General features: G+C 49.5%; 9 protein-coding genes across 9 annotated transcripts; 5 read left to right on the top strand and 4 right to left on the bottom strand.

The window, feature by feature from the left end:
- Nucleotides 1-729, top strand: EURHEDRAFT_241975 (uncharacterized protein). Its single transcript, XM_040778068.1, has one exon. The coding sequence runs from the start codon at nucleotides 63-65 to the stop codon at nucleotides 537-539; it is 477 nt and encodes a 158-aa protein (XP_040635206.1). The 5' UTR covers nucleotides 1-62; the 3' UTR covers nucleotides 540-729.
- Nucleotides 730-861: 132 nt separating this feature from the next.
- On the bottom strand, nucleotides 862-4304 carry EURHEDRAFT_416398 (DNA topoisomerase 1). Its single transcript, XM_040782940.1, has 6 exons — nucleotides 3952-4304; nucleotides 3556-3785; nucleotides 1906-3453; nucleotides 1616-1855; nucleotides 1107-1556; nucleotides 862-1055 (listed from the first exon to the last, which is right to left on the bottom strand). The coding sequence occupies exons 1-6, from the start codon at nucleotides 4001-4003 to the stop codon at nucleotides 921-923; spliced, it is 2655 nt and encodes an 884-aa protein (XP_040635205.1). The 5' UTR covers nucleotides 4004-4304; the 3' UTR covers nucleotides 862-920.
- Nucleotides 4305-4686: 382 nt separating this feature from the next.
- On the top strand, nucleotides 4687-6012 carry EURHEDRAFT_518372 (F1F0 ATP synthase subunit gamma; the record flags this gene model as incomplete). Its single annotated transcript, XM_040786669.1, has 6 exons — nucleotides 4687-4745; nucleotides 4933-5507; nucleotides 5571-5683; nucleotides 5742-5762; nucleotides 5831-5865; nucleotides 5919-6012. The coding sequence occupies 6 exons, from the start codon at nucleotides 4687-4689 to the stop codon at nucleotides 6010-6012; spliced, it is 897 nt and encodes a 298-aa protein (XP_040635204.1).
- A 597-nt stretch (nucleotides 6013-6609) lies between these two features.
- EURHEDRAFT_546601 (DnaJ domain protein) lies at nucleotides 6610-8246 on the top strand (the record flags this gene model as incomplete). The annotated part of the gene is made up of 3 exons (XM_040787465.1): nucleotides 6610-6759; nucleotides 6846-8139; nucleotides 8194-8246. The coding sequence occupies 3 exons, from the start codon at nucleotides 6610-6612 to the stop codon at nucleotides 8244-8246; spliced, it is 1497 nt and encodes a 498-aa protein (XP_040635203.1).
- Nucleotides 8247-8337: 91 nt separating this feature from the next.
- Nucleotides 8338-10066, bottom strand: EURHEDRAFT_416394 (F-box protein). Its single transcript, XM_040782939.1, has one exon. It carries the CDS (start codon nucleotides 9944-9946, stop codon nucleotides 8414-8416), a length of 1533 nt encoding a protein of 510 aa, XP_040635202.1. The 5' UTR covers nucleotides 9947-10066; the 3' UTR covers nucleotides 8338-8413.
- A 168-nt stretch (nucleotides 10067-10234) lies between these two features.
- Nucleotides 10235-12200, bottom strand: EURHEDRAFT_526228 (cytochrome P450). Its single transcript, XM_040786978.1, has 5 exons — nucleotides 11839-12200; nucleotides 11438-11787; nucleotides 10782-11390; nucleotides 10595-10729; nucleotides 10235-10525 (listed from the first exon to the last, which is right to left on the bottom strand). Exons 1-5 carry the CDS (start codon nucleotides 12029-12031, stop codon nucleotides 10304-10306), a joined length of 1509 nt encoding a protein of 502 aa, XP_040635201.1. The 5' UTR covers nucleotides 12032-12200; the 3' UTR covers nucleotides 10235-10303.
- A 407-nt stretch (nucleotides 12201-12607) lies between these two features.
- EURHEDRAFT_416392 (putative disulfide isomerase) lies at nucleotides 12608-14458 on the top strand. The gene is made up of 3 exons (XM_040782938.1): nucleotides 12608-12897; nucleotides 12950-12957; nucleotides 13005-14458. The coding sequence occupies exons 1-3, from the start codon at nucleotides 12754-12756 to the stop codon at nucleotides 14242-14244; spliced, it is 1392 nt and encodes a 463-aa protein (XP_040635200.1). The 5' UTR covers nucleotides 12608-12753; the 3' UTR covers nucleotides 14245-14458.
- EURHEDRAFT_381011 (ribosome biosynthesis protein KRE33) lies at nucleotides 14437-17745 on the bottom strand (the record flags this gene model as incomplete). The annotated part of the gene is made up of 2 exons (XM_040779358.1): nucleotides 14437-14644; nucleotides 14738-17745. 2 exons carry the CDS (start codon nucleotides 17743-17745, stop codon nucleotides 14437-14439), a joined length of 3216 nt encoding a protein of 1071 aa, XP_040635199.1.
- A 1318-nt stretch (nucleotides 17746-19063) lies between these two features.
- EURHEDRAFT_464860 (putative capsular associated protein) lies at nucleotides 19064-22457 on the top strand (the record flags this gene model as incomplete). Its single annotated transcript, XM_040784991.1, has 7 exons — nucleotides 19064-19107; nucleotides 19204-19262; nucleotides 19337-19668; nucleotides 19726-20148; nucleotides 20214-20360; nucleotides 20416-20846; nucleotides 20897-22457. 7 exons carry the CDS (start codon nucleotides 19064-19066, stop codon nucleotides 22455-22457), a joined length of 2997 nt encoding a protein of 998 aa, XP_040635198.1.
- Between the last annotated feature and the right edge of the window lie 137 nt (nucleotides 22458-22594).

Genomic DNA, 22594 nt, shown 5'->3' with positions numbered 1-22594 from the left:
AAGAGGTACTCTGGTCACGACAGCTTCACGAAATACCGTCATTCTTCATTCTCCAGTTTCACATGATCACGACATATACCCCACCGGAGTCGACCGATATGCATTCCTTTTCTTCCCTTCGCGATGAATATTCCTTTTTGTCCAGCATGAGCAGGGTGGTGGGGTATATCCTTCTGCATTTCTTCATCTCGTCTAATTCATCTCATTCGTCCTCGAGAGTCCGCCGAAATTTTGTGCTTATACCAGTTCGATTGAGTCATCTCGACAAGCATCTAATACACGTAATTAAATTTCCGGCTTTACTTCTCGGGGTTTGTCTTAGCATTGACATTGACATGTCTTATTATATCCCTGTGTTGTGTTATTTGTTTCTGTTTTTTTTTTTTTTTATTTCGGTGTCTTATATTATTTCAGCCATGATTTGCATGCTTGCTCATAGCTTTCGGCTTTTTAGACTTGAATATAAACTTGCTTTTTGTTCGAAGATTCTTTTGCAAGTATGCATGTCTATGGAATGTGTTGAGGACATGATGTTGTAGACTCTTCAAAGTGTTAAAATATCTTAATTTTTACTGGTCTTGACTTTTTTTATATCTTTTTTATCTTGTCTGTCAATGGATCTTAATCCAATAAATCCCTCAAGAAGCAAAACAATACATACAAAGCGAAAAAAAATAAAAATAAAAAAAAAAAAAACCACCAACCATCAATTCTAACCAAGAATAAAATCGATAAAATGAAAATATGCTATGCTATATATGGGTCATTCATCCATCTGTCCCACTCACCATCACAGGCGAGCGAGCGGAAAGGGGAAAAGCAAAAGAAAAGCGAAAAAAAAAAAAAAAAAATATATATATATGGTGTACATGTTGGAGCGTCAATAAGGAGACCAATTTCTGTCTAGAAGAATGAGGCGTTTAGAACTCCCAGTCGCCGTCGACAGACTTGATGGCCCATTCGAATTTCTCGCGGAGTGACTTAGAGAAGAACTTCTCGATGGGGACGTTAAATTTCTTGGTGAAAACGGCAGTGAGACGAGGGTCAATGTAGTTCTGCTAATGTTAGATAACATCCTTTTGGGTCAATAAAGTAGGAGGACTTACGATCTTGGAAGTTCCAAGCGCAACCTCCTTGTTATCTTCTTTGTCCTGGGCTTGAACGGACATCGTCTCAACACGCTGGTCGATCTTGGTGATGGAAGTCTCGAGCTTGTCGACAGTAGGACTCTTGCCTTCCGCCTCGACCTTGCCAGTCTTGTTCTCCTTGGCGAATTTCTTTTCCATTTCCTTGGCGGCCTTGAGTCGCTCCTCGAGCTCACTAGCCTTCATTTCCTTTTCACCATCGGCAGCAAGCTTCTCGTTGTCCTTTTCGAACTTCTTTTGGATCTTTTGCCGTTGTTCTTCAACTAAGAAGGCCTGATGCTCTTTGATCCATTCCTGGTCGATATCTTGGTCAATCTCGAAGAAGGCTGCCCCCTTCTTCTTCTTGAGATTCGGATCCAAGTCAAGCATCATTTGCTTGAGTCGCCATTTCTGGTAGCGCATGCCCTTGATCTACAAAGAAAAACACCTGTTAGCACATGGAAATGAATGAAACCAGGAGGAAAACCTACTCTTTCACTCATCTTTTCCATCTGCCCGGCGTGCGACGCAGCAACCGTCCGTTTGTGGTTACACAGAATGGCAACCTTACGGTTTGCATCGTTGTACGCTTTGACTTTTTCAACAACAGTACCCTCGGCCTTCATGTCCTTAAGTAGAGTCGCCATGGTGTGGGATGCGTTGTAAGTACGGAACACCTTGGCAGTCAAGCCAGGCATGTAGTTCGAAAGATGCTTGTTGAGAGCGGACGTCTATCAAGAAGTTAGTGACGGACATTATGAATTGTTAGACGCAAACACACCGTTAGTCTATCGAAGATCTCGTCGCCATTCTTCTTCGGCGCCTTTTTGAAGATCTTCAGGTTCTTGAAGACCTGATTGTCGACCTCGACTTCATCATAGAATCGGATACTGTCCTTACCCAAGAAGTCGAAGATGACCTTGTTTGGCGGTTTGAGGGCGACGTTCTCATATTTCAAAGAGCAGCAACCAACTGTCTCAGCCTCGTCTTCACCCTTCTCATTACCAGCACGAAGCGCAAACTGGTCAATAAGATAGACTGCTGTAGCCTTCTGGCGCTCAACCATCAATTCGTTCTTGAGGTTCTTCTGGTAATCTTTGCGGATTTTATCAATATAGTGCTTGAGCTCGCGGGCCTTCTCGAATTTCCGGAAATCGCTTTGGCCCTTGACATCGGAATTGGCTGCAAGCATAACGTATTTGTAGTTGCCGTTAATGTTTTCCTGCCACATTGCGAGCCATGTTCCCTCTTGATCATGCTTCACCTCCTTCCAGCGATGACCCTCAGGTGGCACTGGAACCGGAGCGTGCTTGCCGATGTTGATCGTAATCTGTTCCGGTTGAACTCTGGTCTTCACGCGTCCAGTCTTGGGGTGCTCACCACGACCACGGAAAAGACTTGGTGGTTCAACCCGGAAGTTGCCCACTTTCTGCTTGCGGCCGTCCCATACGCAGTACTGGTATGGGGCTTCTTCAACATCCTTCTCGGCTTTGAGTCGTTTCTTCTCTGCTGGGGGAAGATTTCTCTTCTCGTTGCGCTGCCCTTCATAGTATGCGAAGATGGGCTGGAAATCACATTTGGAGAAATCTCTGATATCAACCTTGTTGCCCTTGGGGTCTTTTGCACCACCAGTCTTCTTGAGAATATCCTTGAAGTCCATAAAGAAGTTCTTGCGGAACGTCGGGTTCTCCACGTGTTGAGTAGAGTTCAGCATGGTGCCATAGAATCCGGCCACCTCCTCCGCTTCGGGTGCAAGAGTGACGGGAACTCCGTCATACTTCAATTTGACGTTCTGAGGCAACGGCTCGTAATCTGGAGGGAAAACAACACCGTTGTGCTCAAGGGTGTTCCATTTGACCGTGCCATCACCCTTGGTAGGATCTTCCCACCATTTATACTCTTCTTCCTCGCCCTCGTCGGCTTCGGCACTTTCTTCCTTGACCGGGGTGGCCTTTCCTTTCTTGGCCGGAGGCTTGGGCTCCGCCTTCACCTTCTTGGCGGCTGGTTTCTTAGCGGGTGTCTTTTCATCATCCGATTCCTTCTTGATGCCGTTGGCTTGTTTCTTGCGGCCGTTCGTTGTGCCAGCAGCGGATTTGGCGGTAGTTTTCGCGAGACCCTGCTTGCGACCGGTCTCAGCCGCCTTTTCCCCTTTCTGTTGGATCTTCTTCTTTTCAGAAGTAAGTTTTTTGTTGATAGGGACATCGGAATCGGATTCTTCGCCTATGGCCGTCTCTGAGGCCTTGGGAAGCTTCCTGCCATTGGCTGCTAGAGGAACGTCATCGTCCGTCTCCGGATCCTCGTGCTTCACAGAGGTGCGGCGGCGCTTGCTCTATCGAACGGTCAGCCGTTGTAACCGAAAGCGACAGCAAGAGTGTCGCATACTATGGGGGAACGAGGGGAAGGCATCCGCAAGGGAAAGGGCGCGTCGTACCAGTGGTTGATCCTCCTCTTCACTACTTTCCGGTTCCGCGTATGACTTCTGATCAACACTTGCCCGGCTCTTCCTTTTGCCGGCCAGAGCGTCGGATCCGGCATCATCCATTTCAGTGTCCTCGCTCTTGACCGGACCAAATCGAATTGAGATGCCAGGGTCAACATGACCATTCGTCTCAGTCGCATCTTCCATCTTCACGTCATCGGGACCCTTTTCGGGAACAAGACCTAGAATCCACCAAGCAAAATCGTCAACAATCGTCCAGGCGCAATGTGGTGATAAATGGGGAATGTCACGGAATTCGGTAGGTATAGAGGCGGAACAAGGCTGAAAGTAATGCGCAACGTCGCGAACCGGGCGACTAACGCGTAAGCGGGAATCAAGACAACTTACCGGGTTTGCCATTCGTCTTCATTAACGGAGTGTCATCTTCCGAGGCACTCATGATTGCAGGCCGGAAAGCAGGGAAGTGTCGCGCTCGGTCGTAGGAATGTAGAGAGAATCGAGGTGGAGTAGCAGATAGACTCGACTGTAATAGTCGCCTGCCAAGTCCGAGCACCCGAGTTGGCGCTTGAAAGAACGATGAGGTCAAGGAGATATTGGCCAATGAAGAGGCAAAAACTAGAAGACGGCGTCAAAGAGAAGAAGACGTATAAGTAGGGTAAAAGGGTGGAACAAGAAGCCAGCAGTGGCGAGAATTGAGAGAGAATAAGCAGAGAGTACACACAGAGGGAGAGAAGAGGAAGAAGAAAGGTTGGGGGTGAGGAGAGAGAAGAAGGAATGGAATGGAAAACGAGGCCGGTCTTTTTGGGGGGCCTGAGGCGACTTTTGCGACTCTGGAGTTTCTCCGGCCCGAGTTGAAGTTGATACCTGGATGAATGCCTTAATGCCTGTAATACAAGGCAAGTATAGCTGCGTAACTGGTCTGTTCCGTCATACCCTCATAACCTACCAGAATAAGTTTAGTGCGGCAATGTGCCGGCAGTCGGATGAACAGAAACAGGAGTTGAACGACTTCTTCCGTTTCCTGCCCACTCGATTGACCTTTGCGGCCTTCCTGTCACCACGTCTTGCTGACCTTCTTTCTCTTGGACTTTTTCCCCAGTCCGACTCTTCTTACCATTGACAATGTTCTCCCGCGCCGCTGTTCGCCCGGCCGTCAAGGCCGGCAGTGCCGTTCTCTCCCGGTAGGTCGTCGAACCTTTCTTCCGCTTGTCCACCACCACCCACCATCACCACCAATTACCCCCCCCCATGTCATTCGCACATACCACCCTAATCCCTCTGTTAGGAATCGAATTTATATGGGCAGGAACAACTGGGCTATCGCACTGGATAGGAATACTTAAGAATATTATGGCTAATTATCTAAAGCACTGCGCCCGCCAACGCCGCCAACTTCGCGACTCTGCGTGAAATTGAGGGCCGTCTCAAGTCGATTAAGAACATCGAGAAGATCACCAACACCATGAAGATCGTTGCTTCAACCCGTCTTACCCGTGCCCAGAAGGCCATGGACGAATCGCGTGTCTACGGTAAAACCTCCAACACTGTCTTCGAGAACGCCGAAACCAAGCCTCTCGAGGACAAGAAGACTTTGATCGTCGTCGCCAGCTCCGACAAGGGTCTCTGTGGTGGTATCCACTCCGGTCTGGCCAAGGCTACCCGCCGTGTCCTCCAGGCGAACCCTAACGCCGAGATCGTTGTGCTCGGAGAGAAGGCCAAGGCTCAGCTGGCCCGTACCAACTCCGAGGACATCGTCCTGAGCTTCAGCAACGTCTGCAAGGACATCCCCACCTTCGCTGATGCTCAGGCCATCGCCGACCAGATCTCCCTGCTGCCTGGCGAGTACGCTAGCGTCAAGGTCCTGTTCAACACCTTCGTCAACGCTCAGAGCTATGAGCCTCAGACCATTGATGCCTTCTCTGAGGAGGCGATCACTCAGTCCCGTGAGTTTCTATTTTCAGCTATCACGGTTATTGTGATTCAGTAGTTAACGATCAATTGTGCAGCCAACATCTCTGCTTTTGAGGTTAACGACGAGGTCTTGACCAACCTCCGTGAATACTCCCTTGCCAACAACCTGTTCTGGGCTATGGCTGAAGGCCACGCCTGTGAAATCTCGGTAAGCATTCAGCATCAGTTGAAGTGAAGAGGAAACATTCTTACTAACTACTCTATAGGCTCGTCGCAACGCAATGGAGGCAAGTATCTCGGTAGCATGGAAGTGCATTGACAGATGAACCGAACTAACCTACTTTCTCTTGTACAGAACGCCTCGAAGAACGCTGGTGAGATGATCAACAAGTAAGTTTTGGAGTCTTATGGTTCAACTTCTGCGGGTTGCTAACCCTTTGCAGGTTCCAGATCTTGTACAACCGTCAGCGTCAAGCCGCCATTACCGGTGAACTGGTTGAAATTATTACCGGTGCCACCGCCAGTGCTGACATGTAGAAGCTGTCATGATGCTTCTGTGGAGAAAAGTCGCCATGTGTGTAGACTTATCCGTGAATACCTAGACTTGTTCCACCATGTAAAATCAAACGAATTTACAATTTCTTTTGTTCTCCTTGATGTGGATTTTGTGGGTATTCTGGTGGAGCTGGCTCTATGCTGGTCCAGCCCTATGTTCCAATATATCCAGTTTCGATGTAAAAAGACAGAAATTCAATGAATACCCATGTATATACGCTATTGAATGCCATTGAAACTCACAGGTCAGGCAGTTTTTCAGGGCATTCACTGTCCATTTAACTCCCCTCTTTATTTCCCCGACATGTTTTTTTTTTCTTGTCATCTCTCCCTTGGACAATCCTCGTTAGTTCTCTTTGCTAATTCATTTCTATCAATCTATTTCCTCCAAGCCTCTGCTTTGACAACGAATTATCGGGGCACCATCTAACCGTGTGACAGCTCTGTTCGGCTCGTCAAGCAGTTGCTATTGGAAAAGACAGACTACTATCCACAGCGCGAAACTACCTTCTACCCTCACCTCCCAACCTCCTCCTGCTCCAGCAACCAAGAGAGCCTTGACTCCCTGTCCTCTCCACGATGCCTTCAATCGAAATAACTAACCACTACAACATCCTGGAGGTCCCTTTCCATGCAAGCCTCAAGGATATCAACCACGCTTACAAACGACTCGCCTTGAAGCACCACCCAGACAAAGCAGTAGATGGCGACGTCGACAAGTTCCAACAGGTACAACCTCCCCCTCCTTCCACTCACCTCCCGACCCTGCAAAATGACCAACCAAGTTGACCCTGTGCTGATGAAAAACCAACCAGATCCAAGAAGCCGCCGAAACCCTCCGCGACCCCTACCGCCGCAAAAAGCACGACCACGACCTCCGCGCTCAACGGATCAGGCAAGCCTACGCAGACGGCCCCAACAACGCAGACCGTAACGGCAGAGGCTTCTACACAAAATGGATGCCGCGCACCTTCGGGACGCAAACTAAAGCGGACTTTCGCTACATGTATAGCTATGCAAACAGCGTGCATATGGATCCGTACTCTAGAGAGTCGGGGGAGGAGAGGGATAGGATTGAGAGGGAGAAGAGGATTGATGAGATGTTGAGAGAGCGGGGGAGGGTTTCTGCTGAGGATGTGCTGCGGCAGTTTGAGCAGGAGAGGGAGGCTGAAGAGCGGCGTCCGGAGAAAGAGAGGAGGCGCCAGGAGGCTTATAGGGCAAGGCTTGGGCGTGAGGAGGAGTCTGATGGTGGTGAGGGATTGGTTAAGAAAAAGAGTGAGGAGGAGCGGGCAGAGAAGGCTATGGAAAAAGAGGAACAGCAGGTTGAACATAAGGAGGAGCTTGGAGAGAAGCATGAAAAGGAACGGGAAGGTGAATATGAAGAACATGAAGTTGCACATGGAGAGGAGCTTGGACAGGATGAGAATATGCAACAGGCTGAATACAACTCTGCGCCGTCTGCGGATGAACAGGTCCCCGACGATCATGGAAACGAAGAAGACAATCATTCTTCGAATTTCTCAGGAGAAGTATCGTCCGAGTATGGCACCGCGCAAGAGAGCGAGTATCTGCACTCCGACGAAGACGATGACGGCTTCTCCTGCCACAAATCCACCATCGACGAAGACGACATCACCATGTTCTTCGACTGCGCCGAAGAAAAATCTTCTCGTACCAACAACCCCGAAACCACTGATACCGACTCTTCCGAGGAAGAATCCGAAACAAGTGACGAGGAAATTGAACACGAAGGCAACCCCGTCAACAACTACGCCAACAAATCCAGCCTCCTAGCCCCCTTCATTCCGCACTTCATGACAAAGCTCAACGACCCCAGCGGAAAATACACCGAAAATGACCTTCAAATCGAGCTCTGCGGCATAGTCATGGAAGCCTACTGCGGCTGGCTCGAGGGTCAGTGTGCTACCTTTTCCGCTGCGAAGCCTCAGCCTCAGCCATCTCTTTTTACTTCGGATGCCACTCGCTCTTGTCTGCATCTCGGATATTGGAAGAAAGAGTTCGAGCGTCCCGAGTGTGAGATGTGTCACCGTTGGAAGCCGATTTTCACGCTTAGTTGTCCTGGCTGTGGAATCAAGGCGTGCGTGGGGTGTAAGTTTCAAGGTTAGGGAACTTATTTGGGTTTATCTTTGTTTTACGTTGAAGTTACTGGGAATACTGGGGAGAAATGTCGTCTTTCAGATATCGATATGCCTTGAGCTCTGTATGGTGGCTTCATTTGCCGTCTGGATTCCAGGATTCGGCTTCCTTTCTTGATATTTCAAGTCCAGGTTAAATAGTATTATGCAGGATAGTCCACAATAGGTCAGTATTCAGTTACCTAAAATTTCAATTTCTTCATCAAGTCTAAATACTAGGGTATGTTCTATTTATCAAATCTAAACACAACAAGCTCACGATTCCTATTCTCCCCGATCAGATACCTCTCATTCCCACAAACACTGCCCCTACCCGTAATCTCATATATATCTTCAGGCTTCACAGTAACGCTTGAAGACGGAGTCCTCACGCTTAAAAACTCACTCAAAACAAAAGGCCACGCAAACGGACTCAAATGAAGGCAGAACCCCACTTGAGCTTGTTCATCAATCGCCTCCGAAACAATTGTATACCAAGGCCCATCACAAGCGGCAAACTCAAGTGGCTTCATTTGTAAGCCGTTACTTCCCCGATAGGGAGGGAACTTGACGTCTGTTATTGTTTGTCTTAGACAGGGTCCTTCGCCGGTTAAGGGGATACTAGTGATTTGCACTTCCGAGGTCCATTCTGCCGGGCCAACGAGTCTGTCCATTGGCCCTGTGCAAATGGTCTCAGTTATTTCGATTGCTAGTGCATCATCTGTGACTTCTAGTCGTTGGATAGCTGGGAGGCCGCGCTGTCGTACGGAGAAGAAGCCTAGTTCTCTGAAGCCTAGGCGTGTGACTTGTTCCGGGCCTGTGTCTTGACTGGGGACTCGTAGGCAGCCTGTCGGGTCTAGAGATGGTCGGTATGAAGATGGCTGAGAGATATTCCATACCATGAGTGATTCGATGGGTGCGTCGTCGTCTGCGGTGTATAAGCTGCGATTCGGCTGCCATATGTATATCACGTAATGGGTTTTGCTGTGGGACGAAAAGAATCGATCTCTTTCGCTAAGTGGGTGACCGAGGAACATGATCTTCCATTCGTTTCGAGGTATCACTCTCCATCCACCGGTCGAGTCTTCCTCCACGTCAAACGACGAGGCAAAATGGCGATGTACCCCGTCCGAATCATTCAACCAGTGGAATGCTTTCGGTTCTGCCCACTCAACTACAAGAACCCGTTTCTGTAGACGAGCTCTTCGTATCACCTTCCCTCCGATAATAAACGGGACCATGAAGCTCCTATCCGTCTCCAAATCCACAAGCACCAGACAGCAATGGTCTGCGCTTAAAAACACCAGAAGGCCATCCTCATAGGTCCACGAGGACTCAAAAAAGAGATCATCGACTTTTTGCATCAAGTGACTAGCATGGTTTTCCCACGGCTGCACCGGGAACCACTTTCTCTCGCCAGAGGCGCCGAAGTGATCGCTCAGTTTGAACTTCTGGGTGGATTTGGGTTTGCCCCGAGCGAGATGGTCGTATCTGCAAGCGATACAGTCGAACATCTGGCACCAGTAATCACTATCATCATAGACGTTCGTACACTCAGTATCCAGAGTCTGGTTATGTACTAGCTCCCGAACTTCCTTCGCCAACGGAAACCATTTCCGTATCAACGGAACCAGGTTAGCAGGGTCTCTGAAGGCTTCGTTCCAGAAGCGAGAGATACTGCGACACCGGATCACATCTCGAGGTTCTAAACAGTCCAGGATCATCCAGAATATCTCCCGGGGTAAGGTGGATATAGTGTGATCCATTGGGGTGGAAACCATGATAGGATCTAGGACAGAGGTAGGTTCAGAGATGGGGTAGCGCTTGTGTCATGCTGCAGCCTATGGTAGAATGATCGAGGGTGTCACTGATCGTAGGAGTTGATTGAAGATTTATGTAGGTGTGATAGTTTAAGCGAGGTATTAAAGTCGACCGGCAGATGCGGGGACGACACGTGATAATTATCTTGAATAGGATATGAAGCTTCTTCTTTTCTCTCATCAGATACAAAAGATACGAGGTGACTACTGGAAATGAATGGAGGTAAATAATACATACGAAATAGTTGTGTTTGTTGAACGATAATTCTCTCATAGCCCGTAGAAACATAATGACCCAATCAAACAAACCCTGAAATGCTAACCAGTGAAGACGTCCACTTCCTTAGGTTTCCCTGCACTTTGTCGAGGATGAACCCGACACTCATATTCAGGCCATACAAACCATGAACAAAAAACATCCCATTCTCGCTCTGGCCACTTGAATTCGAAGTCAATAGCCCGGACAATCTGAGGAATCACCTTGCTCATTTCCAGTATGCTGATGTTCTTGCCAATGCATGTACGAGAGCCAGCGCCGAACTGTGTGCATTAGCCAAAGTACACACTAGGGACGTGGTATGAAGTGCTAGAGGGTACCTGGGTACCTACCGGGAAGAACATAGTTTCTCGCAATTTGGAGCCATCGTCATGTTCGAGCCATCGCTCTGGGCGGAAAGAGTACGGATCAGGCCCGTAGATTTTAGGGTCATAGTGCAAGACCCATGCGTTGGCACCAACTTGGGTCTGAGATTTCCATTAGTACTATTGACCTACTCAATGGGTGGTGTCCACTTACTCCAGCAGGAAAATAACGTCCCGCGAGATGTGCCCCTCCTTCCGGAACAGTTCTAGCCAGGATAGTTCCCACAGCAGGATGCATTCTCAAAGCCTCTTTTATCACAGCTTGAAGATAGGGCATGCTCTGAGTCTCTTTGAACGTCACCGGATCTGACACTTGACCGGTTGCCTGTCCTTGATCGATCTCCTGTCTGAGCTTGGCTAACTTTTCCGGATTCCTGTAGAGATAGTACAATGCTGCGCTGAGGGAGATCCCCGTGGTATCAGAACCAGCGGCGATGTTGGCACCACACGAGTCAAGTACGTTGATGCGAGAAAGTTTCTGAGCAGCTTCTTGCTCTAGGACTTTGGCGACGAACGACTCGGAGCGGGGGTCACGCTTGTTCTTGAAGCCGTCACTGCTGTGTTCCTCTATCTTTCTCACGAGGAGATCCTCGAGAAATCTCCCGGTACTCTGTTTGCCGATTATATCTGTGATCTTCACGAGTGCACGGTGGACATCCGGGATCAGTCCGTAGTGCGCATGGTATATGAGTGAATCGCGAATGGTGTCGATGAAGCCGGTGTTATCGTCTTCTCTTTCCATCATCCCGAAGTTTTCATCCACCTACAGTCATTAGCCATGTAGTTTCATCCGCCTATTCTTAGACTCACTGTAATCTCCCCAATAACATCAAAAGCATAGTACTGCATAAATTGCGGCACAGACAAAGGCCTCTCTTCCCTCCCAATCTGCCCCAACTTCCTCAAACAGACAGCAGTCATCCTATCCACAGCAGACTCATAAGCCACCATAGTCGACATGGTATACAATGAAGCAACCTTCCGCCGTCTATCCGAATGGTCTGCCATGTCCCGTGTGGAGAATATGTTGGTTTGATGGGGGTTGCCGGAGGCCTCGTAGTACTTGGATTTGGGGAATTTGCTGCCGGGGGAGTAGATGAGCTTCACATCTTCGGGGCGACTGAAGCTATAGCGGTTTGGTGCTACTCGGACGACGGATCCTGATTGCTTTGTTAGTGGATGCTGTATACTTTTATGTACAGGTGCAATACCGTGTTTTTCATGTTGACGGACGAATTCCATATGCGAGTGTCCATGCCGAAGGATATACAGTTCCCAAAACCTTGTTAAGCGGGCTAGGAAAGGCCCCGGGATGGATTTCAACGGTGAAAAGAATACATCATAGATGATCTGGGACACGAAGAATGCTGCAACCAAGCCCAAAACGGGCCATAGGAGTTCCATTGTATTGAATATGCAATAACTCGCTCTTTCAGAACAATTCTACCTCTCCAGGAACAACTTTGGAGAAAAGCCCATTTTATCAAACTGTATCGGATCTCCACACTTTATTTCGGATCTCCACGAAATGCATTCGGTCCTCCACATTTTGCAAAAGAATTCCAGCGACGCCTCGAATATTGCCCCGAGTCCGCTCGGGAAGTCGGACATAAGCCACTTCTCTTTCCATGTATAGCAAATAAACCGACTCCGCATTGTCCGTGGCCGGAGATCGACCTTGCTAAGACTCCAGATTGCTCTCAATAAGTTATCTAGGCGATGCGCTGTTTAATTACCCGAAGAAAAAGAGCATACTGATGTCTATGATCCCATTGGCATGTGGGATGTAATGGTGGTTTCAGGAGATTGTGAAGCTATAGTAGTGATGATTCAACAAAGGCGCCAATTTAGCCTGTCAATGTGCACACTTTTCAAGACAATTGAAATTATAAAAAATACGTATAATAATGCATTTCAAAAGCTATTTACCCTAATGATGGTTGGTTGCATGTATCGAAGAGCATGGGATGCATACAAGACCTCAATATAGTCTCACATGCCAAGAAATTCAGGACACTTTGCCTTTTGCACCATCACAACACCATCTTATCAACAGACACTCTTCCTCTGGCTGTAGCTACATAACAACATCTTGCTTTTAGCCAGTATTGGTGAATTGAACAACAATGAAAAAGCCAATTCTGCTCATCGCATCGCTGCTAGCGGCTCTTCCAGTCAGCGCGGATGGAGTCTATACTAAAAAGTCGCCTGTATTGCAGGTGAACCACAAGACATATAACCAGCTAATCGCCGATTCCAATCATACTTCGGTAAGCGGTCTTCGCAAAATGCTTAATTGCGCAAACACTAACAACCCAACAGATCGTAGAGTAAGCCACCCCTATAGCTCTACATATCCCAAATCTAACATGCACAGATTCTACGCCCCCTGGTGCGGCCACTGCCAAAGCCTCAAGCCAGCCTATGAAAAAGCAGCCAAAAATTTAGACGGCTTGGCCAAAGTTGCAGCCATTAACTGCGACGATGACGACAACAAGTCCCTCTGCGGCCGGATGGGCGTGCAGGGTTTCCCAACCCTCAAGATCATGACCCCCTCCAAGAAACCCGGGAAACCTACCGTGGAAGACTATCAAGGTGCGCGGAGCGCGAAGGCGATTGTCGATGCGGTTGTGGATAGGATCCCGAACCATGTGAAGAGACTTACGGATAAGGATTTGGAGACGTGGGTTGACATGGATGAGGCGCCGAAGGCGATTCTGTTTACGGAGAAGGGGGCGACTAGTGCTTTGATTCGGGCTATTGCGATTGATTTTCTGGGGTCGATAAAAGTTGGACAGGTTCGCAGTAAGGAGACTAGTGCGGTTGAGAAGTTTAATATTGAGAACTTCCCCTCGCTTGTGTTGCTTCCTGGTGGTGACAAGGAGCCTATTGTTTACGATGGCGAGCTGAAGAAGAAACCTATCATCGAGTTCTTCAGCCAAGTTGCCGCGCCAAACCCGGACCCTGCCCCTGCGAAGGCCAAGGCCAAGTCATCTTCAAAGTCCAAGTCCACCAAACCCGCAAAGGCCCAGTCGTCCACCGTCTACGACGACGAAGCAGAGAACCTCAAACCAACCGAATCTCCAGACCACAAGGCCATCCCGGACGACGCCAAGGAATCCAAACCCGCCAGCGTTCCCATCAAAACACCCGAGATCAGAACCCTCCCCACAATCGAAACCCTAGAGTCCACCTGTCTCGCTCCCAAGTCCGGAACCTGCGTTCTAGCTCTCCTCCCCGAGCCCAAAGACTCTGACTCAGACCTCCCTGGTCCCGCGCAGATAGCCGTGTCCAGTTTATCCGACATCGCACACAAACACTCCCTGCGCCAGAGCAACCTCTTCCCATTTTACAGCGTCCCGGCTATTAACGCCGGCGGCAAAACCTTGCGCGCTGGATTGGGATTACCCGAGAGTACGGAGAATGTTGAGATTATCGCGGTGAATGGGCGCAGGGGTTGGTGGAGGAGGTATGATAACTCTGGGAGCCAGGACTTTAATGTTGTGTCTGTTGAGAAGTGGATTGATTCTATTCGGCTGGGAGACGGAAAGAAGGAGAAGTTGCCGGAGGGGGTTGTTGTTGTTGCCAATGAGGTTGATGAGCATGATGAGCTGTGAAAGCGTTCGTTGATCTCGGAGAGTACAGTGCGTTTGGAATATCTAAATCTTTTCATGCTGAATGTCAAATAGTACTAGAAAAAAAAATCTTATATACAAGAGACACCCTAAAACGCCATGACTGAATGCAACGTACAGCCCAAATCAAACCAAAGTAATCAAGCTTTTTCTCTTAACAGGCAAATCAATTAATCAAGAAGACCTCTTTTTTCCCTCAGTTCCCTTCCTGATAATCTTCTGCTTCTTCGATTCAATCTCCGTATCGTAGATCTCCCGCGCAGACTCGCCCTTCTTCCGTTTAGATGGCTTCACAGTCTTTACGCTAACGGTTGATGCGCCTCCAGCGCGGACTTGCTTCTCGGCATCTTCCCATGTGGTTTTACTGTTGTCGATCTCGTATCTGGAGACTGGGATCAGTTATTGCTCATTCTACCTCAAGATAATCATGCGAAGCAAGGTGCAGATACAAGGGGTTAAGAGGGAGCGGGCTTACCTGTCAAGCGGCAGGGAATCAATAAGCGCCCTCTGCTTCTCACGTAGTTCACTATCGATCTTTTCACCTCCTTCACGGAGCTCTTCTTCCAACCCGGTTTCCAAGGGCTTGAAGCGCTCATCCACGACTTCATCATGTGCATCGTGTGCATCAGGGGCCGGTGCCGTGAGGGGGATTGTCTCCTTGGGCAGGGTGTCTGCGACAGCGCCTTCAACGAGCGCACGGAAGTAGGTCGACATTTTGCGCATGATCTTTAGGAACATGGCAAGCAGCTGCGACGAGGGGAGGTTGAGCTCCTTCTCCAGATCTTCGAGTTTCTTGCGCTGCAGACCGATGGCCAGGAGGACGGATTGCTGGACTCCTGAGAGGCTGACCTTGCCGCCGAGACGACCAGCGAAGTAATATTCTGCGATGGTCGGGACCATATCGAGGATGACGTGGTAGTCGAGGAGGTTGTTGGCGTAGCTGTCAAGACGCTTGAGATCGAAGGGGGAAAAGGCTGTGTCGAGCTCGGTCTTTGTCAATGGGCGAGGGGCGATGGAGACATCGAGCTTCTCGCCTGCACTGGCAGACTCACAGATGCTGAGGGAGAGGACGGAGGCGAACTCACGGAACTGGTAGGACAGCAGGGCGAGGAAGCGCTTGTGGTAGTCCCGTGCGAACGCGCCCAGCCAGCTGATGTCGCTGGATCCAGTGCTGAGGCCGCGGAGCATCACGAAGGAGTGCTCGCCGGTGAGCTCGTTGGCGGTTTGGCGAAGGTAAACGGGAACGAAGGAGGAGCGTTTCCAGAATTTGTGAAGGGAGGGGGTTAGGCCGTAGCTGACCCCGATGTAATCGAGAGCGTCTGGGCGGCGCTCGGTGAGCTTGCCGAAGAGGGGTGGCATAGTTTGGATGTCACGGACGTGGACGTTGTCGTCAAGGATGTTGGAGTTCTCGAGCTCAGTGTCGGTTACTCGGACCATTTCTTCGGGCTGGTCGGTGACATCCTCGTCGAGGCTGGTGAATTTGCCTTCGTAGAAGTCAACGAGAAGCTCGAGAGCGCGCGATCCGTATCCCATGTTCATATATTCGGGGTTGGTTGCGATGCGGACAATTCGGGCACCTGAGAGACCGGCAAAGTCCTCGTCTTGGTACTGTTGGCTCACAAGCCAGGGGATCAAATCACCACCGGCTCTTTGGCCACGGCTCAAGCTGTTAAGGACGCTCTGGCGGCTGATGCGACCTTCAAGCGCAACCTGGATGACACAAAGAGGTTCCGGCAGTTTGGTGGCTTCCTCGTCGATTGGTGGGACAAGCACGTACAGCTGATGTGCTGGTGCATCACTCATGAGCTGAAGGTCATTAGGTGTGTTCTTGTAATGGCTAGCGACGTAGAGAGCCATCATTTGCTGCAGGAACTTCTCAGAGACAGGGTGGAAAGAGAAGAGGGTGTCTCGGTTGACCTGAAGCAGTTGACATTTCGATGGGTGAGGGCATCCTTGAGTGTTCATCTTGGACTTAGGCAGGGTTGCATCAAGGCAAAGGACTTTGTTCAACCACTTCTCGACAGAGTCGCCGGGGGCGTAACGGATGGGCTCCGACAAAGTGATCTCTCTCAAGGACCGTCCACCAAGACTCTTCTCTGCTCCCTTGGCTGTTTTCCCCGTGGATCGATCGGCGACGTCGATGTCTTCCTCTCCGTTTGCCTTCAGACCTCCTCTTGACTGTTCACGGAGCTGCTGGATCAGCTTCAAGGAGAGGGACCGGCCGGTTCCTTCGTAACCGTTGATGGTCGAAGCCATGAAAACCAGGTAGGGACCCATCAGCTTCCGGACTAGAGGAAGAGGAATGGCGGCGGCTTCATCGATAACCAGGAGTTCGGCCTGGCCTAAGACATGCGCATCCTGAGGCTGGATGTACTGGATTGTCTGGCGGTGCTGACGGTGGATGTTGACTCTGACAATGGCCTTGTTGAAGTCGGGGTTGGTGGATTGGAGGATAGTGTAGTCGACATGGTCGAGGTAACCCATAGCATCAAATCCCTTGAAGACAAATTCGAACAGGGTCTTCAAGTTTTCGGGGCTGGGCGAGGTGATGAAAATGTTGCTGTAACCGTGAGCAACTGCAGCCGCAATCGCAACACCAAGCGCAGCTGACTTTCCTCGACCTCTGGCAGCAGTCAGTGTAACAGTGTTCCGAAGCGTCTTCTCCGCAATCGCATCGACGAATGTGAGGAGCGCCTTGGCCTGGTCAACGGTCCGAGACAAACCGATCAATGAACCGACGGGCTGCGACTCTGCCAAGCTCTCCTTGATAGTTTTCAATTCCTTTTGTGTGCCCGATTTGGTTGGGTCAGTCGACTCCGCGGGGGGGAGTGGTTTCACGGTCTTTCCTCCGGAGATAGGCAGGACATTCAACTCATCGTCGACAACCAAGCACGAATCGCAGCTACCTAGGGAGAGGATGAATCTCTCGTTGAACCGCGCTACCACGTCGTCGTGTGCCTCCGTCCTGTATCGCGAGTGGATATCCATCGATAATGTGTAGAGTTGCTTCAAGCTGTTCATGCTCTTCAAGAGCAGCAAGACAATACCTCCTCCCTCGACGGTCTCGACAGTGCGTGCAAGCAGGTTGGGTGTCATGGCTTCGAAATCTTGCAGGATACACATTCCGTACGTATTTCCCAGAATCTTCTCGGTCTCCTTGTAGTAAACATATCGGATCTGGTTGAGGGTGATGAACAGCTCGAAAGGATCTTCCTGGTTAGGTTCTCTGATGCCGCTCTTAACCTCCTTCTTAATCTTCGCCTCACGCTTCTTCCGATGACTGGTGAATCCCAAAAGGTCCTTCTTGTATGCCCACAGCACCGACTTGTTCTGCTTGACGTCCACGCTGGACATGATATAGTGCAGATGCACGATCACATCCTTTGCGCGGTCACCAACCACAACAAAAAAGCTCCGTTTCTTTTCCTGCACGCCATTCCGAATGAGCGCGGGGATGCGCGAATCGATCGCCTTGCGAGGCATAATTTCCGGGGTATCTCTGACCCTCGTAAGCCTGACTGGCTACGAGATGTCTATCGTCGAGCTTGCAAAAAGTTCTTCGTCCGGGTCTTTCTCCGGGAACAATCCTTCCAGTGATACAGACCACTGGCAACGAATGAGGGTCTAGATTGCAGCAATTAAATAAACAAGACAAAAGATATTCAGCTCAAAAGACCGGCGACTGGTCCAAAATCAAAGTGCTGAGCTCTCTCAACCGACATAAAAAAAAAAAAAAAACGGCGCGATCAATCTGTCAATCTCTACCGCCTGCCAATATAGTCACCGCCTATGGCAAAAAGATGGCACGTGCTTCAAGCCCACTTTGAGTCTAGTCTATTCCATAAAAGGGAAAGCTAACCGTATTGAGCTAGTAGTTCAAGATTCCGGTACCTTACCATTTCGGGAAAACTCTTTACATCTTCTCTCCTCGCTTGAAACAGCCTGTCTATACAAAGAGCAGAGACAGAGAAAAAATGGCTGTTTATGTGCATGTGCCAGGTATGCGCTGCGATCGGGCTGAGCATCCATGAGAGTTAGCCGTGTCTCTCACCACCTAACCATCAACGAACCCGGAATACTGCTGCTTCTCGACATCGGCTCCGGACTATGAAGCACTGTCAAGTTTCTAGCTCAATTGCGTCTGTCGATTTCATTGGTTAGATCCCTGTTTCTGACGCATCGGTTGAAACAGGGAACAGCAAATATTGATCGCCGCTATTCCATGCAGCCAGGCATTGTGTTTATCATTTACTCGAAAAAGACCTACAGAGCTGCCAATCACTCGCGCTGCTGCCGTTGTGTATTGCGTGCTCCCCGCCCACTACAAGAGTACTAACCTCCGGTATGGATTAAATCTGTTGTTCTATCTTGTCTTTTATTACTAGGACAGTGCTAATAAACATTCAGCTGAAGCTAAATTTTGACCACTGTTTTTTTCAGTCCCCGGCGTCACCACTCCGTCCCCCTGACGTCTCCACCTCAGATAGGCGAGACAAATTTCCCGGAGAACTCTTTCAAGCAGCGCAGTGACGCCTTTGGTGATTCTGTCGTTTCAGTCGCGTCCATTAGTTTCGTTCACTTGACTGGCTTCTGTCTCCTCACTTCCTTTCGCTCTTGGACCGTTTTGTGACTCGTCTTCCGGTCCATCCGTTGGGTTATTGCGCACGCGGAGATACCATATCGACCATTCTTACCAGTGAAGAGCACGGCACGGCATGTGGTGAACCAAATGGACTACGACAACGCAGTGGGAAGGTTTATGTTTCTGGTTCAATTAACCGTGCCATAACAGTCGTTTCAGATGGTATCTTTAACCGCGGACACGGGGCTCAAGGCCTCTGTGGGGTAATACTGCCTCCCTGTTGTTGCAATTTGCGATGAGAGACTTTTCTGCTATGGAAGGCTTGTCTGGGAAATTGGCTGATTGGATCCCTTTTATAGAGTCTTCTTTCTAAGCTGTACGTTTCTTACGACCACCTACGATACCACATTTGTTTTTGGTGAGTAGCAGAACCGGAGGCACAGGGGAAGAAGACTGCCAGGCGGCCAGCTAACCAAGAACCCCATTGCCGAGCAGATCGTCCTCTCAGTTCGATTGTGTTTGTATGTCTACTGTCTGGAATCTCCCTCGTTATTCTAGGCAGATTCTTCCACCATATCCCCACCCCAAAGTCCCTGTCGCATAAGAACCGATACTCCGTGATACCACTCGTCGAACCTGGTGAGAGTCCGCTGGGGGAAAGACCCCTTTCGCCAGGGAGCCCCATTGGTGGGCTCCCTATTCTAAAGTCGCTCAAGTATGGGAAATGGATACGGATCGCTGCAGTATCAGCCATTTGCTGTATAAGGGTAGAGATATATCGACGGGTTACTATCCGCATCGAATGTGCGCCTACAGGATACACAGTAAGTATGCGAACAAGGACCGCGATAGACCATTGCTTATTGGCGTTCCGTTTCCAGCACGCGATCCCGTTCCTCGTTTCTTTGTTCGATTATTGGCGCAACCAACGATCTCGACCAAATGGTCAACGGTCTTCCGATGACTTCGGCGGCGAGCCACCAACTGAACACCTTTGCAAGATAACTGCGCTATTCAAACGATTATACCTATACCTCGGCCGAACGCGCATAAGATATGTCATTCCCACGGCTTTGCTCATGGTTGGCGGGATTATTACCTCTTCCTTCCACAATGGCAGAGAGTCAACCTACATCTGCCCTTTCATATCCGGCCTAGGTCCACAATTGCGAGCACTCAGGGTTTTCAGTGCGATCCTCGATTCGGTGATTTTAATTGTCGCTGCGGAAATGTTCCGGGACGGAATTCGGACCCCAGAAGGGAAAAGGAAGCAGTCTCCTATCTCATGGGGCTATTGCTTACTTGTGAGCCCAACTTTGGTTTTATATTCTAACTTGCAGGATGTCTAACATTTATCTTCTCACTGCAGGGTGTCGCTTCGTTTTGGTCAGTGACTGGTATCTGGTTGGCGAGAAGGAACCATATTCCCATTCTCGATCCTGATACCCGTTACTTCCGAAGTCTTTTTGGACAGGCATCGCTGGTGGTGTTCTCATTGGTGTCTGCCTCTCATCTTGTAAGCCTGGTACTGCTCTTATTGCATACAATTCTGTTTGTACTGATTGATGCAGCTCGTCTACTACGGCGTAGTAGGGATATCGACTATGGCAGGCTTCATCACTGGTTACTTTACATGGGCATCGGCGTTGTTCAATGGACAAGAACCATTTCCATTCATCCCCCCTTCTCATGCTTTTATGGCTCTGGCCACCATATTCCTGGGTGCTATGCTATTCCTCTGTGTGCGTACAGCTTCAAGGGAAGAGCAAAAGTCACTCTGGGGGTATAATATCTTTATGCGGATTCTGATCTCGATTATGGCTGGCATTGGACTCATTTTAATCTTCAAACAGCCTGCCGCTGGCAGCCTACATCCGATTGATTTGCTTATATACGACGGTCGAGCCCATCATAAAACATGGCTTTCCCAGGCGCGAGGAAGCAAAAACCTTGCCGGTGCTGTGCAGGAATATCGCAGGCGATATAATCAACATCCACCACCGTAAGTGCTGAACTCTCCATAATTTGCTTTGCTCTATTGACCCAAGGCAGAGGATTCGACAAGTGGTATGAATACGCAACCAAGCGATCATCGGTCATCATTGACGACTTTGATCAAATATACGAGGACCTCCTTCCATTCCGCGCATTGCCACCTGAGCGGTTGAGATCGCTCACGCATGAGGTTGCTACAAATCCATTCAACGACGTCGGCGCAATCGCCATCCGCAATGGTTCTGTCAACCTGCAGGTGGAAATCAAACCCACACACAGGTGGATGGTAGAGGGTGCCGCTCAGATCATCGAACCGTTCTCTCAATATCTTCCAGATATGGATCTGGTCTTCAACTTGAACGACGAGCCGCGCGTGGCCGTCCCATGGGACAAAGCTACCCAATTGAAGAGCCAAGGAAAATATCAGTCCTTTATCACCGAGAGTAACCTGGTCAAGGAGTGGTCAGCCGATCGTGATGCGGGATGGGGGGCTCTTGATCCAGCCGATCAAACTGGCTTCACCATGTTTACGGACTTCTCGTGGCAGAATATCTACGATCGCTACGCCAGCGTCGTGTGTCCGCCATCTTCCAAGGCCCGTACTCAGCGGATTTGGGATCGACACGGCATATGCTTAAGTTGCATCCGGCCTCACTCGATGGGCCAGTTCCCTGTGGACTGGAATATTGCATCCGACATATGCCATCAGCCTGATCTGATATGGCTCCATGGTTTTATGCTTTCGCCAGCATCTTTGAAAGTATCGCAGGACTTGGCACCGGTTTTCAGCCAAAGCAAAATATCCGGTTTCAACGATATCTTATTCCCAAGTCCATGGAACTACGTCGATAAAGTAAAATACGAGCCATCAAAGGAATTCCCAGACCCCGAGTACACAAACAAAGAAAATACCCTCTTCTGGATCGGAAGCACCTCCGAAGGAGTAAGCCGCAAAGGCGAATGGAAAGGCATGCCCCGCCAACGCCTAACACACCTAGTCCAAAACAACACCAACCAAGTCTCTGTCCTCCTCCCCAGCCAAGACCCCGACTCCTACTCCTACCAAATAATGCCCAGCCACGCTCCAACCGAAAAACTAGGCCTAAGCGTTAACATCCACCTCTCTGACGTCGTTCGCTGCGACGACTGCGGCGAGCAACTCGACGAAATGCACACCGCCGAACACGTTGAGTTCCAATCCCACTGGAACTACCGCTACCTAGTCGATCTCGACGGCGCGGGCTTCAGCGGCCGCTTCCTGTCCTTTCTCCGATCAAATAGCATCCCCTTCAAAACAGGGCTCTTCAGGCAATGGCTCGACTCCCGGGTTACATCCTGGCTGCACTTTGTCCCGCTTGACATCCGTCTCCACGATGTCTGGAGTACACTGGCATACTTCGCAGGTGTCAACGTGAGCGTGACAGACCCCGTATCCGGGAAGGAGAAGGTATTAATGGAGCCGCATGATCTGCAGGGGAAATGGATTGCAGAGGAGGGGAGGAAATGGGCAAATAAGGCGCTGAGGAAGGAGGACATGGAAATTTATTTGTTCCGGTTGTTGTTGGAGTGGGGACGGTTGACGGATGATAAGAGGGATGTGCTTGGGTTTAAAATCTGATGATTTACGGTTTTTTTGTTATGCAGGATGGGTTGGAATTTTGAATACCCTGGTCTTATTATTGATTGTTTTGGTTATGTTATTTTATTTCATTCTATCCTATTTTATTTTATTTTATTGCCTGATGTCAACATCAA

Source organism: Aspergillus ruber (assembly GCF_000600275.1).
Source record: "Aspergillus ruber CBS 135680 unplaced genomic scaffold scaffold00034, whole genome shotgun sequence".
NCBI classification, from domain to species: domain Eukaryota; kingdom Fungi; phylum Ascomycota; class Eurotiomycetes; order Eurotiales; family Aspergillaceae; genus Aspergillus; species Aspergillus ruber.
This window is presented reverse-complemented; position numbering and strand designations above follow the sequence as displayed.

Coding starts and splice junctions, on each gene's coding strand:
- EURHEDRAFT_416392 (XM_040782938.1), top strand. CDS start 12,754: ATGAAAAAGCCAATTCTGCTCATCGCATCGCTGCTAGCGGCTCTTCCA.
- EURHEDRAFT_416398 (XM_040782940.1), bottom strand. CDS start 4,003: ATGAGTGCCTCGGAAGATGACACTCCGTTAATGAAGACGAATGGCAAA. Junction 3,786..3,951: donor GAAGACGAATGGCAAACCCG/GTAAGTTGTCTT, acceptor GGTGGATTCTAG/GTCTTGTTCCCGAAAAGGGT. Junction 1,856..1,905: donor AGATCTTCGATAGACTAACG/GTGTGTTTGCGT, acceptor ACTTCTTGATAG/ACGTCCGCTCTCAACAAGCA.
- EURHEDRAFT_526228 (XM_040786978.1), bottom strand. CDS start 12,031: ATGGAACTCCTATGGCCCGTTTTGGGCTTGGTTGCAGCATTCTTCGTG. Junction 11,391..11,437: donor ATGTTATTGGGGAGATTACA/GTGAGTCTAAGA, acceptor TAATGACTGTAG/GTGGATGAAAACTTCGGGAT. Junction 10,730..10,781: donor GACGTTATTTTCCTGCTGGA/GTAAGTGGACAC, acceptor TGGAAATCTCAG/ACCCAAGTTGGTGCCAACGC.
- EURHEDRAFT_241975 (XM_040778068.1), top strand. CDS start 63: ATGATCACGACATATACCCCACCGGAGTCGACCGATATGCATTCCTTT.
- EURHEDRAFT_416394 (XM_040782939.1), bottom strand. CDS start 9,946: ATGGTTTCCACCCCAATGGATCACACTATATCCACCTTACCCCGGGAG.